This window comes from Astatotilapia calliptera, chromosome 4 (assembly GCF_964374335.1).
Source record: "Astatotilapia calliptera chromosome 4, fAstCal68.1, whole genome shotgun sequence".
NCBI classification, from domain to species: Eukaryota; Metazoa; Chordata; class Actinopteri; order Cichliformes; family Cichlidae; genus Astatotilapia; species Astatotilapia calliptera.
In genome coordinates this window covers 16,134,631-16,151,619 of record NC_137425.1, presented here as the reverse complement: position 1 = coordinate 16,151,619, position 16,989 = coordinate 16,134,631, and the positions used below count along the sequence as shown (strand labels likewise).

Sequence of the window (16,989 nt, the reverse complement as noted above, 5' to 3'; positions counted from 1 at the left end):
TCTATGTGTTTTGTCCCGCCCCCTTCCACGTCGACCTGCACTCTCGCCATATTTTCAAGCCCGTGAATCCCGGTGTGTTGTGCCTCCAAGTTGAGCAGAAGAATCTTTCACACCAGGCAGGATCAAGCGTGACCCGTTTCAAAGTCCACGTTAGCTTCTCAGCTGTGTCTCTGTTATTTTTCTTTTTGCGGCTATGAACATCTTCAGGCTCACAGGAGATCTTTCTCATCTGGCTGCTATCATCATCCTGCTACTCAAAATATGGAAAAGCAGGTCGTGTGCAGGTGAGCACTGGATATAGCTTTAATATAAATGCTACAGTGAGGTTTTCTAATGTCACTAGTTCCGTTTCACTTGTGTTAATCGATAAAAAAAAATCTGATCTTTTAAGGCAGCAACCTCTAAGCTACCTACCTAGCAATGCTAACGTTTCCTCTTCATTCATTTGAAGCAGCGGCTAATAGCTGCTGAATGGGCTAACTGATGATGGCAGCTAAAAAGTGCTGCCTGCATCTCCATCACAAGCTACTACTAAGTTTGCTGCAGTTTGACAGTGAAATATTAAAGTTGGTGGAAAATATAACGCAGACACATCAAAGTAACGGTTGACTTTGAAGGAATTCCTTTTGTACGTTAATCGTTCTCCGATCTGTGGATTGAGTGCGGTCAGTTGGGTTCCTACTGCTTACTGGACAATTAAGCACATTAATGGAACCTTTAACAAATATATTTAGAATAACTTTTTGCGGTTTCTGCTTCTACGTTTCAGCACCACCCCCTCCACCTCACATCCATTTACTCCTGCTCGGATAGTTTGACTGTTTAAGTGTGAGGGGCTCGATTTTTTGGGTCTGGCTTCTGACGTGGCGTTCTAGAAAGCGCTACGGAAGTAGATACTTGCTAAAAAGAGTTTGTACAAAGTTTTACTTATTTAAAAATGCATTTTATGCTTATAGACTCACATAAAAATTTAGGCATTAATAATAATAACTAACAACATAGGCAGCAGTGATGCAGTCTATGATTATCTAAAGTCCTAGATAAGTCATAGAAGGGGGCGGTTTTGTGTCCCACTTTCGATAAAGATTTGTGATTGATTAAAAAAGTTGACGCATGCGTTTTGGGTGAAAAGCTAAAACCTGAAGAATATGTAGCTTTGTGTTAAATCTGGAGGTACTGGAAGTTTAAAATATTGATTGATTTATTAAAACGTATAGGTCTTAACAGTCACTTACACGACTCCTTATGGAGATCCCCAATAAAACGAAACCAATGGAAAATCTAACTTGTGTTGAGGAAGAGATTACTCAAAGTGAATCTGAGAGGCTGTTAATTGAACTGGTCTGTCATTAAAATTGAAAGACAATGAATATGCACTCAGCCTGACATCAACATACAATGAACATACAAAAAATTAGCTTTTTTTCTGAATATACACTCTTAACATATAACATCCTCTGATCTGAGGTCATTGATTTTAATGACCAATAATTTTGAATATTGTCTGCTTGGTAGAAACTGGTTGAAAAAACACGTCTGTTTATAAAGAGTGTCTCCTATTATTTATTTATTTTTATTTATTTCCCCACGTTGCCTGTCTCTTACCACTGCCACCAGTAAATCAGGGCACACGATGACCGACCCAAAATACCCTTAAAAAGTGTGATATCAGTTAAGAATATAAAGAACATGGATCAAAACATTTGACGTTGTTCAGGAAAGATTGTTATCGATTCCAAAAAGACACACCAAACACGCCAAACTCAAACATGCCACAGAGAGTGAAGATGGCACTTGCTGAAAACCCCCGATGTTTATCAGGAAGAATGTCGAGCAAACACTAGTTGAGATTCCTGGAGAATTAGGACCTGATTGTGGTTTTGAGGTGGTGCATCATGTTCTTGCATCATGTGTACCATGTATCATGGGAAGATACAGGGTACACTTTGGACAGGACATGAAGTCTGATAACAGTTTTACTCATGCTCACAGATATGAACAATTCACAGCCACTTAAAAAAAATAAATAAATCTAATCTCCATGTATTTGGAATACTTGGGAAAAACTGTCCTATGGGCAAATCAGGACAGGCTGACATCACTCATTATTCCATTAACCCTTTAAAATGAATCCAAACGAAAAGAAACGGTCTTGTTTTTTGAACTCTTGAGACTTCGGAGTTTCATCTTTTTTCCAGCAGATGTCACTGTTCAATAAAGAAAAAACATGATTTGTTTTGCCCAGGCTGTTTGTGAAGCTTTGTGTGAACTGCTGAGGTATATGTCAGCCTAAACTGTGTTTCTGCTTGATATTTTTCTTAAAGGCATCTCTGGAAAGAGCCAAATTCTGTTTGCTCTTGTGTTCACCACACGTTACTTGGATCTGTTCACCTCTTTCATCTCCCTGTATAACACATGCATGAAGGTAAGACACCGCCAACCACACAGCCCTGACCCTCACATAGGTTTCACCATTTCTCCCAGAACACTCCAGTGACAGGCTGTTCTTTGCTGTTTACCAGCTGATCTACATCGGTTGCGCATATGCCACCGTATACCTAATCTACGCGAAGTTCAGGGCCACCTACGATGGAAACCACGACAGTTTCAGAGTGGAGTTCCTGGTGGTTCCTGTCGGGGGTCTTTCTGTTCTCATTAACCATGACTTCTCTCCCCTGGAGGTGAGTTCAAACTGCTGTATCGCAGTCAAATTGTGAGGCACATGATCTATTCCAAACCAGACATTTTGGGAGTAAATGTAAAATTGTGTTCCTGAATATGTAAATGTCTTCTGCAGATCCTGTGGACGTTCTCCATCTACCTGGAGTCTGTGGCAATTCTGCCTCAGCTCTTCATGATCAGCAAGACCGGGGAGGCTGAGACGATCACCACCCACTACCTGTTCTGCCTGGGGCTGTATCGGGCCCTTTACCTCTTCAACTGGATCTGGCGTTTCTACTTTGAGGGCTTCTTTGACATGATTGCCATAGTGGCTGGTGTGGTCCAGACTGTCCTCTACTGTGACTTCTTCTATCTTTATGTCACCAAAGGTGGGTTTAAGCATCGATATTATTCAGATATTGGCTAATTTGTTATTATTTATATAGACGTGAAATATGTGGGGACACTTTAGTTGATGTAGTTGCTCTTCGTGCCCTCGCTGGCCCTGAAATCATTCCTTAAATTTGATGAAAGGGATGAGTGTAAACATCCAGTGTCTTGTTCCCTGGAAAACCCTCATCCTAGAGTTCAGGCTACGCTAATCTGACGTTTCAGCAGCGCAAGTTTCCTGAAAGAAAATTCTCCAAAGTTATGGCTGTTTAAGACAAAATTCCCTCCTTATCTTACTGTAAATCGAGTGTCCCGGGAAAGGCATAAAGGAGATGTTGTGCAATGATTTGGAAATTCCCAGCTGGTTTGATGGTTGTTAGCGTCAACTGAACTTGTATTTTATTATTATTTAATATTCTTTCTATTTTACAAAGCCAAATTATAGTGCTTTGAAAACCCACCCATGCATTTCCTTCGGCTTATCTAATTCAGGGTCATGGGGGTGGCTGGAGCAAATCCCAGCTGGCACAAATCAAAAGGCAGGATGCAGCCCGAGCAGCTCGCCAGTCTGTCAAAGGGCTTTCAGAGCCATTAACACCAATTCACTGTTTAAACAGCGTTATTAGAGAAAACTGCTGCATCTGTGGAGACACTCGTTTGTCACTACAGAGATCTTTAAAACTCAAATTTGATGTTTTTTGTAAGTTTGTTACATTTTAACTCAACTCAGTTGATATTTTTTAAGTTCCTTTTTTAAATGGATCTCATTTTGTTGGTTGTTAGTTGTAGCTTGTTGATTGGGGCAACTTTGGATGATTTTTTTTATCATCCTCATCTGGAACTTTCAGTTGCTCCCTTATTTTTGACCTTTTTAAAAGGTCATCACAGCTGATGGATCCGCATGTTTGATTTGGCACATTGGATGCCTTTCCTGACGCAATCCCAATCTCATTTAATCAGGCTCGTCCCATAGCTTGTGACCCCCTGGGTTTGTGTCCTTTCCCAGAAATAAACCAGGGCTCTCATTTAAGGCATCCATATAAAAAATGATTAGCAAGTGGATTGAACAAGAGAAATATGTGTTTTTCATTCATCAACACGTCAGAGGAACTTTTATTCTCTGCTCGGGGGACATAGTTCCTGGAACAGTTTAACTCAAAAGAGCCAGAGGGCGTTCTTAACTGCTGTGAACAAGCTTGACGTCACCCAGAAAATCTCTGGCTTTTCCTGAAAACTCACGCTTGTATTCATCAAATGTGACGGCTGCGCAAAACTACACACTTGGATGTACTTGTCCTTTTGCTCCCGCACAATGGGGGCTCACACATCTTTCTGTTTGCTGTTTAAAGGATTTTTCTAATGATCAATTAACCTTTTTAACATGAAAGCTTGTATCAGGTAACGTCACACTGTTTGAATGCAAAAGAGAGAGTTGCTGGAAATGAAAATGATTCCTTTTAAAATTAATGTTTAATTTGTAGCATTAGTGATCGGTTCATCTTTAAAAGACAGCTTTCCCAAAGCCTTTGAGCCACAAAGAGGGAACACAGACTGAGGAATGGTCCACTTTTAAGTGATCTTACATGTGTAGTGTCAGTGCATAGTGGAATAAATAACGTGTGGCTGCAGGAATAAAGATGGCTCTCACCTGATGACTGTCTAACTTTATATCCCTCAGTGTTGAAAGGCAAGAAGCTGAGCCTGCCAGCGTAAAAAAGCATGGAAGGAGACGGCGACTCCGAGCAGACTCAGGAGGTGTGGAGAGGAAGTCATGGATTCTCATGACCTGTAGTAAAAGACGCCTGAGACAGAGAGCCAACTATCGGGGGGAAAAAAACACTAGTCTTCTTGATGATTACTGATGGAACTGGTAAATGCCAACAAACACCAGAGCTGAACAAAGATCAGTCCAGATCAACTATTGGATTTTTGTGTTCAGCATCTTGCCTTAAGCTTTTTTTCATTGCTGTTCAAATAGGAGAAAAGGATTTGGTTTTTTGTTTTTGTGCGTTTTTCCGCTACATGTGAGGTGTATGCGCTTTTTTTTTTCTTTTTTTTTTAAAGTTTTTTTTAAATTTTCTTTTTTTTCCTTTTTTTTTTTAAATTTTTTATTTTTTTTTATTTTTTATTTTTAAAGAAAAACATCATCCATGGTGGTCGACTTTGATAAGTACCTTGTTTGACTTGGTAATGAAATGCACAAAATGTACAGTCTTATTAAAGCGTGAGATAAAGAGTGATGTATCAGAGTGCCTGATAAAGTTCTCACAGTTTCTCACAGTATTTTTTTTTATTTTTTTTAATTCTTTTTACTTTTGCATTTTTTTAAGGTATGCATATCCTCTAATACATGTATCAAGTTTTTTTTTTCCTGTAATGTTTAAAGAGGTCAACATAATTTCGCACCAGCATGCTCATTATTTTGTAAAACATGGCTTTCTAAATGAACATTTTAACAGAATTAATGGTTTGATCTTAAATTCAAGAAGTAACCCATGAAATGAATGACTTTAATGCCAGCAATCATTTCATGGCAGGTATCAGTATTTTCCCAATGGTGGCTGTCTCGAATAAGGATGCTTGGTAACGGTTTTTCTTCTGCTCACTGTTCTTTGTTATGTAGCTTCACACAGTCTTGAATAAATGCTGCATCACATTTCTAGATGCCGACAGAGCACAAACTCTCACTGCACCCCGGCAACAAACTCATGAATGCCTTCCGGTGGCGACGCGTCAGTTACATGGATCCTGAAATGTTGGGAATGGGGACAAAACTAACAGCCACTTTTCCCACACTGGGGATGCTTCCCTGTTTATCCTCCAGCACATTGTCACATCTCAGTTGTTACCTGTATGGCTCAGTTATTAAGAAGGTGCGATGGTCACCAACGGGTGCATTGCTAAAAAGGCCTCTCGTTTCTTTTTATAGTAGCGTTCCTAAATAATTCATTTTATTCTTCTTTTTTTTTTTTTTTTTGCATGTTATCACCTCCATTAAAGATTTTATGAGAATCATATCTAGTGTGTGTGAGTGATTTTTATTTTTCCTTTTTCCAATCAGAATTGTAATGTCTTTTGTTAAATATATAATCTGCAAAGGTACGAATGATGACCAGAGAAAGAAAAAAAAAAAAGGTCCCGAAGGAGGCAAGAGGAAAGAAATGAAGGAAGAAAGGTAGATGAACTGCCAGAGATTCAATTCAATTTTATTTATATAGCGCCAAATCACAACAAAAGTCGCCTCAAGGCACTTTATAGATACAGAGAAAAACCCAACAATCATATGACCCCCTATGAGCAAGCACTTTGGCGACAGTGGGAAGGAAAAACTCCCTTTTAACAGGAAGAAACCTCCGGCAGAACCAGGCTCAGGGAGGGGCGGCCATCTGCTGCGACCGGTTTGGGTGAGAGAAGGAAGACAGGATAAAAGACATGCTGTGGAAGAGAGACAGAGGTTAATAACAAATATGATTCAATGCAGAGAGGTCTATTAACACATAGTGAGTGAGAAAGGTGACTGGAAAGGAAAAACTCAATGCATCATGGGAATCCCCCGGCAGCCTATGTCTATTGCAGCATAACTAAGGGAGGATTCAGGGTCACCTGGTCCAGCCCTAACTATATGCTTTAGCAAAAAGGAAAGTTTTAAGCCTAATCTTAAAAGTAGAGATAGTGTCTGTCTCCCGAATCCAAACTGGAAGCTGGTTCCACAGAAGAGGGGCCTGAAAACTGAAGGCTCTCCCTCCCATTCTACTTTTAAAAACTCTAGGAACAACAAGTAGGCCTGCAGAGCGAGAGCGAAGTGCTCTAATAGGGTGATATGGTACTACAAGGTCATTAAGATAAGATGGGGCCTGATTATTTAAGACCTTGTATGTGAGGAGCAGGATTTTGAATTCAATTCTGGATTTAACAGGAAGCCAATGAAGGGAAGCCAAAACAGGAGAAATATGCTCTCTCTTTCTAGTCCCTGTCAGTACTCTTGCTGCAGCATTTTGGATTAGCTGAAGGCTTTTCAGTGAGTTTTTAGGACATCCTGATAATAATGAATTACAGTAGTCCAGCCTGGAAGTAATAAATGCATGAACTAGTTTTTCAGCGTCACTCTGAGACAGGATATTTCTAATTTTAGAGATGTTGCACAAATGGAAGAAAGCAGTCTTACATATTTGTTTAATATGTGCGTTGAAAGACATGTCCTGGTCAAAAATGACTCCAAGGTTCCTCACAGCGTTACTGGAGGCCAAGGTAATGCCATCCAGAGTAAGAATCTGGTTAGATACCATATTTCTAGGCTTTTCAGGGCCGAGTACAATAACCTCAGTTTGATCTGAATTAAGAAGCAGAAAGTTAGCGGCCATCCAGGTCTTTATGTCTTTAAGACATTCCTGCAGTTTAACTAATTGGTGTGTGTTATCTGGCTTCATGGACAGATAGAGCTGGGTGTCATCTTCATAGCAGTGAAAATGTATGCTATGTCTTCTAATGATGCTGCCTAAGGGAAGCATGTATAATGTAAACAGAATTGGTCCTAGCACTGAACCCTGTGGAACTCCATAATTAACCTCAGTGTGTGAAGAGGACTCTCCATTTACATGCACAAACTGGAGTCTATTATATAGATATGATACAAACCACTGCAGCGCAGTACCTGTAATACCTACAGCATGTTCTAATCGCTCTAATAGGATATTATGGTCGACAGTATCGAATGCTGCACTGAGGTCTAGCAGGACAAGCACAGAGATGAGTCCACTGTCAGAGGCCATAAGAAGATCATTTGTAACCTTCACTAAAGCTGTTTCTGTGCTGTGATGAGCCTTGAAACCTGACTGAAACTCGTAAAATAAACCATTCCTCTGCAGATGATCTGTTAGCTGTTTGACAACTACTCTTTCAAGGATTTTTGATATGAAAGGAAGGTTGGAGATTGGCCTGTAATTAGCTAAGACTGCTGGGTCTAGAGATGGCTTTTTGAGTAAAGGTTTAACTACAGCCAGCTTGAAGGCCTGTGGTACATAGCCGATTATTAGAGATAGGTTGATCATATTTAAGATCGAAGAATTAATTAATGGCAGGACTTCTTTGAGCAGTTTTGTAGGAATGGGGTCTAAAAGTCACGTTGATGGTTTGGAGGAAGTAATTATTGAAGTTAACTCAGAAAGATCAATTAGAGAAAAAGAGTCTAACTTAACATCAATGGTACTAAGAGTAGCTGTAGATAATGTTACATCTGTGGGATGATTATTGGTAATTTTTTCTCTAATGATAAAAATTTTATTTGTGAAGAAGTTCATGAAGTCATTACTAGTTAACGTTAAAGGGATGGTTGGCTCAAAAGAGCTCTGACTTTTTGTCACCCTGGCTACAGAGCTGAAGAGAAACCTGGGGTTGTTCTTATTTTCTTCAATCAGTGATGAATAGTAAGATGTTCTGGCTTTGCGGAGGGCTTTCTTATAAAGCAGCAAACTATTTCTCCAGGCTAAATGATGATCCTCTAAATTTGTGACACGCCATTTCCTCTCCAGCTTACGAGTCATCTGCTTTAGGGTACGTGTTTGAGAATTATACCACGGAGTCAGGTACTTCTGATTTGAGGCCTTAGTTTTCACAGGAGCTACAGTATCCAGAGTCGTACGTAGTGAGGAGGTGAAATTATTAACAAGATAATCGACCTCTGTTGGGGTAGCGTTCAGATAGCTGCTCTGCTCTGTGTTGGTACAGGGCATTGAAGATGATAACAGTGGGTGGATTATATTCTTAAACTTAGTTACAGCGCTTTCAGAAAGACATCTACTGTGATAAAGTCTACTCTCCACTGCTGTGTAATCAATTATTGTAAATGTAAATGTTATCAGGAAATGATCAGACAGCAGAGGGTTTTCAGGAAACACTGTTAAATGTTCAGTTTCTATGCCATATGTTAAAACAAGATCTAGAGTGTGATTAAAGTGGTGGGTGGGTTCTTTTACATTTTGAGTGAAACCAATTGAGTCTAATAACAGATTAAATGCCATGTTGAGGCTGTCATTTTTAGCATCTACATGGATGTTAAAATCACCCACAATAATTATTTTATCTGAGCTCAGAACTAAATCAGATAAAAAGTCTGAGAAATCAGACAGAAACTCTGTGTAAGGCCCGGGTGGACGATAGATGATAACAAGTAAGACTGGTTTCTGAGTTTCACAGCTGGGGTGGACAATGTTAAGCATCAGGCTTTCAAATGAATTAAAAGTCTGTCTTGGTCTTTCATTAATTAATAGGCTGGTGTGAAAAATTGCTGCCACACCTCCCCCTCGGCCTGTGCTTCGAGATTTCTGGTAGTTAGAATGACTCGGGGGTGTTGATTCATTTAAACTAACATAATCATCCTGCTGCAACCAGGTTTCTGTAAGGCAGAGTAAATCAATTTGTTGATCAATTATTAAGTCATGTACTAACAGAGACTTGGAGGAGAGAGACTAATATTTAATAATCCACATTTCACTGTTTTACTCTTTGGTTCAGATGTGGATACTGTATTGTTCTTTCTTTGTAATTGTTTATGTTTAAGTTGTTTGTTGCTGGTTTTTAGTTTGTTTTTTGTCTGTTTGGGAGCTGACACAGTCTCTATGGAGATGGGTTTTTGGGGTGGTAGCAGGAGGAGAGAAGCTGCAGAGAGGCGTGTAAGACTGCAACTCTGCTTCCTGGTCCCAACTCTGGATAGTCATATTTTGGGGGGTTTAATAAATTTGTCCATATTTCTAGAAATGAGAGCTGCTCCATCCAAAGTGGGATGGATGCCGTCTCTCCTAACAAGTCCAGGTTTCCTCCAGAAGGTTTGCCAATTAGCTATGAAGCCCACATCGTTTCTGGGACACCACTCAGACAGCCAGCAATTTAAGCAATTTAAGGAGAACATGCGATAAATGAGATAAAAATAAAGACTTAAGATCCTCCACACCTTTGGCTGTGGACAGTTCAAGATGAGCAACAGAAGTTTCTGGCTTGTGACTGTCAACCATCAAGTGTTTCTGAGCCTCATGTAGTTTTAATTTATTAATTTTTTAATTTATTAAGTCATTTAAAAAAGAAACAGGGACACTCCAGGAATCTAAGATGCAAAGGGTACAATTTGGGCCAGCTTTAAGTCTTTGTGGAGTCACATATGTCCTGTGTATAAAAATGAAGGTAGTTGATGATTGTTTAGCCATGTTCCAAACACCAACCCAGTCAAAATTAGGGCTACTACACAAAGTAATTCATATACTTGCTACAGAGTGAATAGAATTGCTTAAAAAACAACCAACCAAAATAGAGCATGTGAGGGAAAGTAAAGCAGCATTTACTTGCAATAAAATTCCAGCATATACAGTTTAAACAAAATGGGATTTGTCAGGATTTCCGTATCACTCACTCTTACTTTTCATATATTCGAATTGAAGATACTGTCGAGTACACGTGGTGTGTTCAGCCTCAGCCTGGACTTTCTCATCCTTGTCCCAGTAACTCTTCCAAGAACAACTCGGGAGCAGGTTTTCCAGGTTTTGGAGATGGTACTGGAAGCATGGTTGCAATGTACCAGAGCCCTTTCTATGCTGTTTGTACTGAAAGAAGGTTGGTGTGGGAGCTTGTTTCTGCCACTGGAAAAAGATTTTTTTTTGCCGCCAATAATTCAAAATCTTCAGTTTATTGTATTGAAAGTAAGATATTTTGAGAATTTTTTTCGGTGGTTGAAGCATCCATAGAGTTGGTGTAAACCATGCTGCTTCCCTCCTTTTAATTTCTACTTCTGTCTATAACATAGCCTTTGCAAGTAGCAGACACCATTTCCAGCAGTTATACCTGAGTGGCTGTATCATCAAATGTGATACAGCCCAGGGAGGAATGGTCCAAAACGCCTCTATCACTTCAGCTTTCATAGAAAACACTGGAGAAACACTAACATAGTTTGAGCTACTCCCTTGCCCTGAGGGCGGACAAAATGAATCCACACTTGATTTGGCACAGATTTTACACAAGATGCCCTTCCTGACGCAAACCTCCCATTTACGCAGGCTCGTGACCCCTCCCGAGGCTGCATTCATGTCTTTTCCCAGAAACAAACCAGGGATCAAACAACTAATGAACATCATTATCGCTAAATTCGACAAGAGTTCACTTACTCCAGCTAAAGCCAGATAAACCCCAGATGTGACTTGGATGAAGCGAAGACCAGATGGTTTTTGATAATAAGAGAAATAAAGTACAGAAATGTTGATAGAATAGTGAAACATACCATACAGCGTGCACTGGGTTCAGTTTACCCCAACAATGTTTAATCTGTGTTCAGTCATGATGCAGTCTGATGCACAATATGCAGTATGGATAAACATCTTCTCAGTACATGGAGTTTGGCCTCATTATGATTGATATCACACCAATAAACAGCTGTGTACAGTAAATAACTACAACTGCATGTTCTACACAACATTTGTCACCATTCTTTATTTTTTGGAGCGACCCATCAGAATATTTTCACCCCTGTTTGGACAGAAGACAGCGTTCCTCTTCACACGTAACAGCAAACATAAACACATGACAGTCATTTTGGTGCATTTCACTTAACATCAAGTAGCTGTACACTGTAGTCGAACACACAAACATATCGGCATTTCCATTCTAACAAAATGTTCATCTGTAATGAAGTAGTGCATGACCTTTTTCTTTGGAGGGGAGGGGAGAAATAAAGTAACACTGCAAGTGCATGAGTTCCCCCTTTTCTCTAGTTCTTGAAATGAGCCTCACATAAAGCCTCCCTCACTGGTCAATGAGCCCTCACACTGAATGTTTTTTGAGAGCTTTTAAAACTGGACGCTACAAATAAGGGATGGATAAATAACACAGGCACACTACTACACAGCTGTAAGTCTTCACACAATCAAAGGAGTGGCCATTAAAAGAGTGCACGTTTAAAACACCTCGTCATCGGCTTCACTCTGCAGATCGGAACGCTGCCTGCGTCTTTGGCATTTGATTAAAACAAGGCTGCTTGACTTAGCAAATGAGGTAGGTTCAATATTAGCTATTCCATGGGTCTCTCTCTTTCTCCACTACAGTGAGACTATTGAAATAATAACAATATTAGGCTTAAGACATACAATAACAATGAGATCTGTTACAACAGCAGATTTCAAACAAAACACCATAGTGCACGTTCAGGAGTCTGTATCACTGCATCGCAACCTCCTGGATTCAGCAGGGCTGACTCAAAACTTCAGGCAGGCAGAAGAAGAAAAACTAGTTGGCCTTCGAATCCTTCTCTGTTGAAGTTTCACACTCTGTCTTCTCGCCCTCGATTACACCTTTCTGTTATCGAAGAGAAAAACTGATTACATCCACTAAGAAAACAAACGTTTCCAATGCAAGCTACAAACTTTTTAACATTACCCGATGATATGAAAATGTATGCCTGTTTATGTCTAAAAAGGACCTGCCATGTTCCTTATGCTCCTTATTTTCTGTTACATATTACTAGCGCAGGGTTGGACCCCTGCTTGCCTTCAGAGCTGCCTTAATTCTTCATGGCACAGATTCAACGAGGTGGTGGAAATATTCCTCAGATTTTGGTCCATTATCAAGAAGCTGAAGAAATGTACCTAATAAAGTGACGACTGAATGTATACAGTTCATATTTAATAAGTCAAAAGTTATCTGCAAGCAACACCTGTGAGCCAGTAGCTCATCTCTCAGGCAGCCAATCAGAAGAGAGATGTCTTTAAGGGAGCTAAAAGGTTGTTTCAGACAGTGAATGAAGGTCTGATGAATGTCAGAGCTACTTTAGTAGAGCTCATGAATAATAACATTGAACTTAAAATGAGTATAATAGATCCACTTTAATTTACAACACAAACTTTGTTCCAAACAAGGCAACTAAACTCATGCTTAATTGTCAGTACGTTACCTTTGTCAGATGTGGGTAATAACGGTTCAACAGGCTGAAAGTGGTGACATGCAAAACATTGACGACGGCCGAGGCCACGATGGCGAAGAGGGCGATACCAGAGAGCACCCAGAGCAGAGCCAACCCTCCGACAAACAACAGGAATGCTGAGAGAGCAAACACAGGTGACAGGTTTGTGACTACCAGGTGGTGCGGTGTCATAAAATGCTACAGCGCAAGGGTGAGCACACCTACCCTCACAGAAAACAAAACCCACTGCAGATATCATCATGGTCACAACAGCAAAAGTGACAAAGAGTCCAACAGGCACTGCAGCCATAGCGCAGAACATCAGAGCTGTGAGAGCTACAAACGAGTGGCTGCTGAGGTACCGCCCAAGTCTCGTATTCAGCAACCGTGCTACCTGTAAGAGATCAGGTTTCATTGCAGCTGCAAGACAAACCATCAGCTGATGCACACAAATTAGTGAAAACATAAAAGACTTTGACAAGTGGAGGTGTGAAGTTTTGGCTTACCCTGGGGTCATCTTTAAAGTGTTTCACCAAGGCCGTCCATCTTTTCTTCAGCTGCTCAAAGTCAGCCCCACTCTCACTGCTGCTGCTCTGCATCTTCACACAGGTCTGAAGTGACTGAGAAGGAGGAAAAGCACACACAGTCAATCTGGCTGCTTAAATCCCAACACTTAGCTTCCTATTTAAAAGTTACTCCAACGGCTCAACACATCCTCAGTTCAGCCCCAGTAACAATAAAAACTAGCTCAGAAACAAAATCTGGGATAAAGCTAACAACTGTTGTGAACTTCTGTTGCCGTTCACTGGACGAAAGTAACTTTCATTACACACTTTTTAAAACATATAACACAAGTTCTGCTGTGAGGTACAAACCTTAAACGGAGTCTCGGCAGCTCACAACATGAGAGAGAAATCACGAATGTCTCGTGGCTGCTTAAAACACGTCCACGGAAACAACACACCCATTTAAAAACGCACATCTCCTTTCTTCTCGTCCCTCCTCCTCCTTCTTCCTCTTCACAGAAACTCAGAAAGGGTTCTCGATGTTAACGCTGCTCCCTAGTGGTGGCCTCAGGTATTGCAGCTCTAGGTGGCTAGCAAGAGCAACGGAGCAAAGAAAATTAAAAACAGTATAATCTACAATAAAGGTAACCTAGTCCCATACTGAAGGCTTTGTCGTGTGAGGGAGTGCATTAAAAAATAAAATATTAATAATTATAACAGTGACAAAATAATACAAAATGAATTTAATTTTTTTTTTTTTAAATACACTCCTTACTCTGTAAAATGAAACTTTAGCTCTTCCCCACCCTGCACTTTCATTTGTTTTGGAGAAAAGAAATGACTGATGGCCCCAAAAAGTGGATTCTGTTCATCGTTTTCAGTGGGAGAAACGTTGCAGCGTCACTCATCCAAGGGTCTTCTTCACTTGGATTCCTTTTTGGGATTTCCCTACCTGAAGACTGCACATGAATCAAGACACTTTGTGACTGATGATATCACTCTGTGACTCTACCGCAGAATAAAATCTGGATGCAAGGATGCAGGAATCAAACATCTGGAGTGACCAAATATTTGCATTGCCCTCTAAAACCGTTTTTAAAAGATTTAAATCAAGTTAAATAAATGAGAAAATAAATGTGAACAATAGATTTCACTTCCAAAATAATAAACCAGCAGCAACTCCAAAATAAGCATGGCTAGTCATGTGTACTTATTTATTTCCTAATATTAGGGAAATATATTTTTCCCACAAGGAAACATATACAGATAGGTAACCATAAGGCAGTAGAATTAAGTATATAGTAATAAAAACACATATCGTTTGTACCTGACCCTAGACAGACTCATGTATATTTACTGTCCTCTAGTGGCAAAAATGATACTTTGCACACCATAACATCACTGATACAGTCATTTATGTTTAAAATGTAAAAACAAATAATAACTTGATAATAACATGTAATACTTTCATTGCTAATGCATTAATAATGATGTGGAGCTTACGATCACTGCTTCACGTTATATTGATGCTACCTCTTATTTTGCCATTAACTGATTATTGGAACAGTGAAGTTTCTTCCCAGGTTGTTCTCCTGTTCCTTTTCAGCGGTGACATTTCTATACCCTCAAATGTATTTCCACCTGCACAGCTGCGTGTCTTCCCTTCCTCCTCAGACATATTATTCACTGTCATTAAATGATGCAGTCAGTAATTATGATGGATGCCGGTGCCAGCCTTCTCTGCTTCGGCTTAATTGTGCCATAAAACACAAATGGACTTAATTGAGTTGGTCACGAGGTCACGAACGATCAAATGATTTGTTCTTGCCGTTTTGTTTTTATTGTCACGGGAGCAAAACGGAAATCAGCGAAGAATAAACGTGCATTTCTGGAAGTGTGCTTCAGTAGAAAGCAAACACAAGCAGGTGACATCATTATCTGAGGTTACTCAGCACCTCTGATGTGGAGTAACCTCAGCAAACGGTACCTTTTGAATATGCCCTCATATTGACTGCCGAGGCTTTGTAGCAGGTGCTTTATTATCAGCAGTTCCCCTGAGATCCTGCAGGGGGAGTTCCTATTTCACTTAGAGTCTGTCGGGCTGAAATGGCCCTTTAAAAATAATGACCACACTGTTTAGCTCTCAGCTCTGTGCTGCTATTAGATGGCAACAGTAAGATTTCTCTCTGAAGACTGATCGGAATATCAAATGACTGAGCTTCACCCCGCCGCTGATTACTTCCTCGGTAAAAGATAGCAGATATTACCACAGGTGCCCACAAATTACGTTAAGTCCCTCGAGTTTTGGACGGCATTAAATTTTTGTGAGCACATAACTGCCAGGCATGGGCGAGCGAAACGGCAGGGCGATCTGTTCTGAATTACACCAAAGAGAGACACCCCTGGGACCAGTGATGACAACTTATTTGGAGCCTTTATAGCTGCTGGCCATACTAATTAATCACGCTGTTTGGTATTGTGTACAGGGGGAAGGTTCGGTGGGAGAGAGAAAAACCCAGCATCCACCTCTCCAGACTGCTAAACACCGTGAACTCAGTGAACCAAGGCTTTTCAGGAGGCACACAGGAGTTACACAAAAGGAGATTGTGTATGCAGTTAGTGCATCTGCACCCAAACAACAAGGGATTCCCAATAACTCAGCCCTGCACCCTTCACCCCACCCTCTGCAATCTCCTTGAATTTCAGGCTTTCATCTTTATGGCTCTTTCCCATCAGATTACACATTTCATAGTGGGAAACTCTGCAGGCTGGCTGCTGCACTGCATTCCACATAACTTCTGGCTGCCAACCAATGCATGCTTCATTAACACGACCCTGCCTGTCTGCTTGTTGAACTGCATTAAGCTTCATCTTCTGCCAAAGCTGTGAAACATCTCGCAGGGAGACCAGCCTCAAATCTCAGTCATCTGTCAAACACTCAGTAATCAATAAATCATTAAGAAACAAATGACACCTTTGAAGCAATTGACAGCCTATTTTTTGCAAATCTTTAATATTGTTTTGTAGTTGAAGTCAGTTTAAGCAAAGCACCCCCCTTAAATTACAATTATTCAGTAACAAACAACAGGTGAGAACTCAAACAATATTATTCTAATTACTTTTCTCTTTGGATTATCTCCTCCAATGCGTTTTGTCCCCGAGCCTGAAATTGTGCACTGCTGCGCTGCATGCCATCATACAGTGTTTTGTAGTAATGCATTATTTAGGAGGAAACATGTTGAAATCAATCAAATCACCACGGCAGTGCAGCATTCATTTTTCATCACTTAGAGCTGCAGTGGGCAACAAACCTTCAAGCAGCTGCCACCTCTCTGTTTTATGTCCCCTTTCACCAGTACATTATGTTACTCACCTGACCTGCTCGGATCAGTCCTCGCTTACCATCTGGATTAAAAAAATAATAATAATCTAGTCTTAAATTGGAGCTAGAGGAGGTGTAGAGGTTTAATCACCTTCAAAGTACATGGTCATTACACA

The 16,989-nt window shown here is 40.3% G+C and overlaps 2 protein-coding genes across 2 annotated transcripts; one reads left to right on the top strand and one right to left on the bottom strand.

Moving 5' to 3' along the window:
- The first annotated feature begins 37 nt into the window (after positions 1 to 37).
- On the top strand, positions 38 to 6,068 carry LOC113020792 (ER lumen protein-retaining receptor 2). Its single transcript, XM_026165016.2, has 5 exons — positions 38 to 284; positions 2,325 to 2,425; positions 2,523 to 2,681; positions 2,798 to 3,050; positions 4,730 to 6,068. Exons 1-5 carry the CDS (start codon positions 194 to 196, stop codon positions 4,762 to 4,764), a joined length of 639 nt encoding a protein of 212 aa, XP_026020801.1. The 5' UTR covers positions 38 to 193; the 3' UTR covers positions 4,765 to 6,068.
- A 5,261-nt stretch (positions 6,069 to 11,329) lies between these two features.
- Positions 11,330 to 14,016, bottom strand: LOC113020029 (lipid droplet assembly factor 1). Its single transcript, XM_026163698.2, has 5 exons — positions 13,861 to 14,016; positions 13,492 to 13,605; positions 13,211 to 13,379; positions 12,977 to 13,122; positions 11,330 to 12,381 (listed from the first exon to the last, which is right to left on the bottom strand). Exons 2-5 carry the CDS (start codon positions 13,582 to 13,584, stop codon positions 12,313 to 12,315), a joined length of 477 nt encoding a protein of 158 aa, XP_026019483.1. The 5' UTR covers positions 13,585 to 13,605; positions 13,861 to 14,016; the 3' UTR covers positions 11,330 to 12,312.
- Positions 14,017 to 16,989: the final 2,973 nt, after the last annotated feature.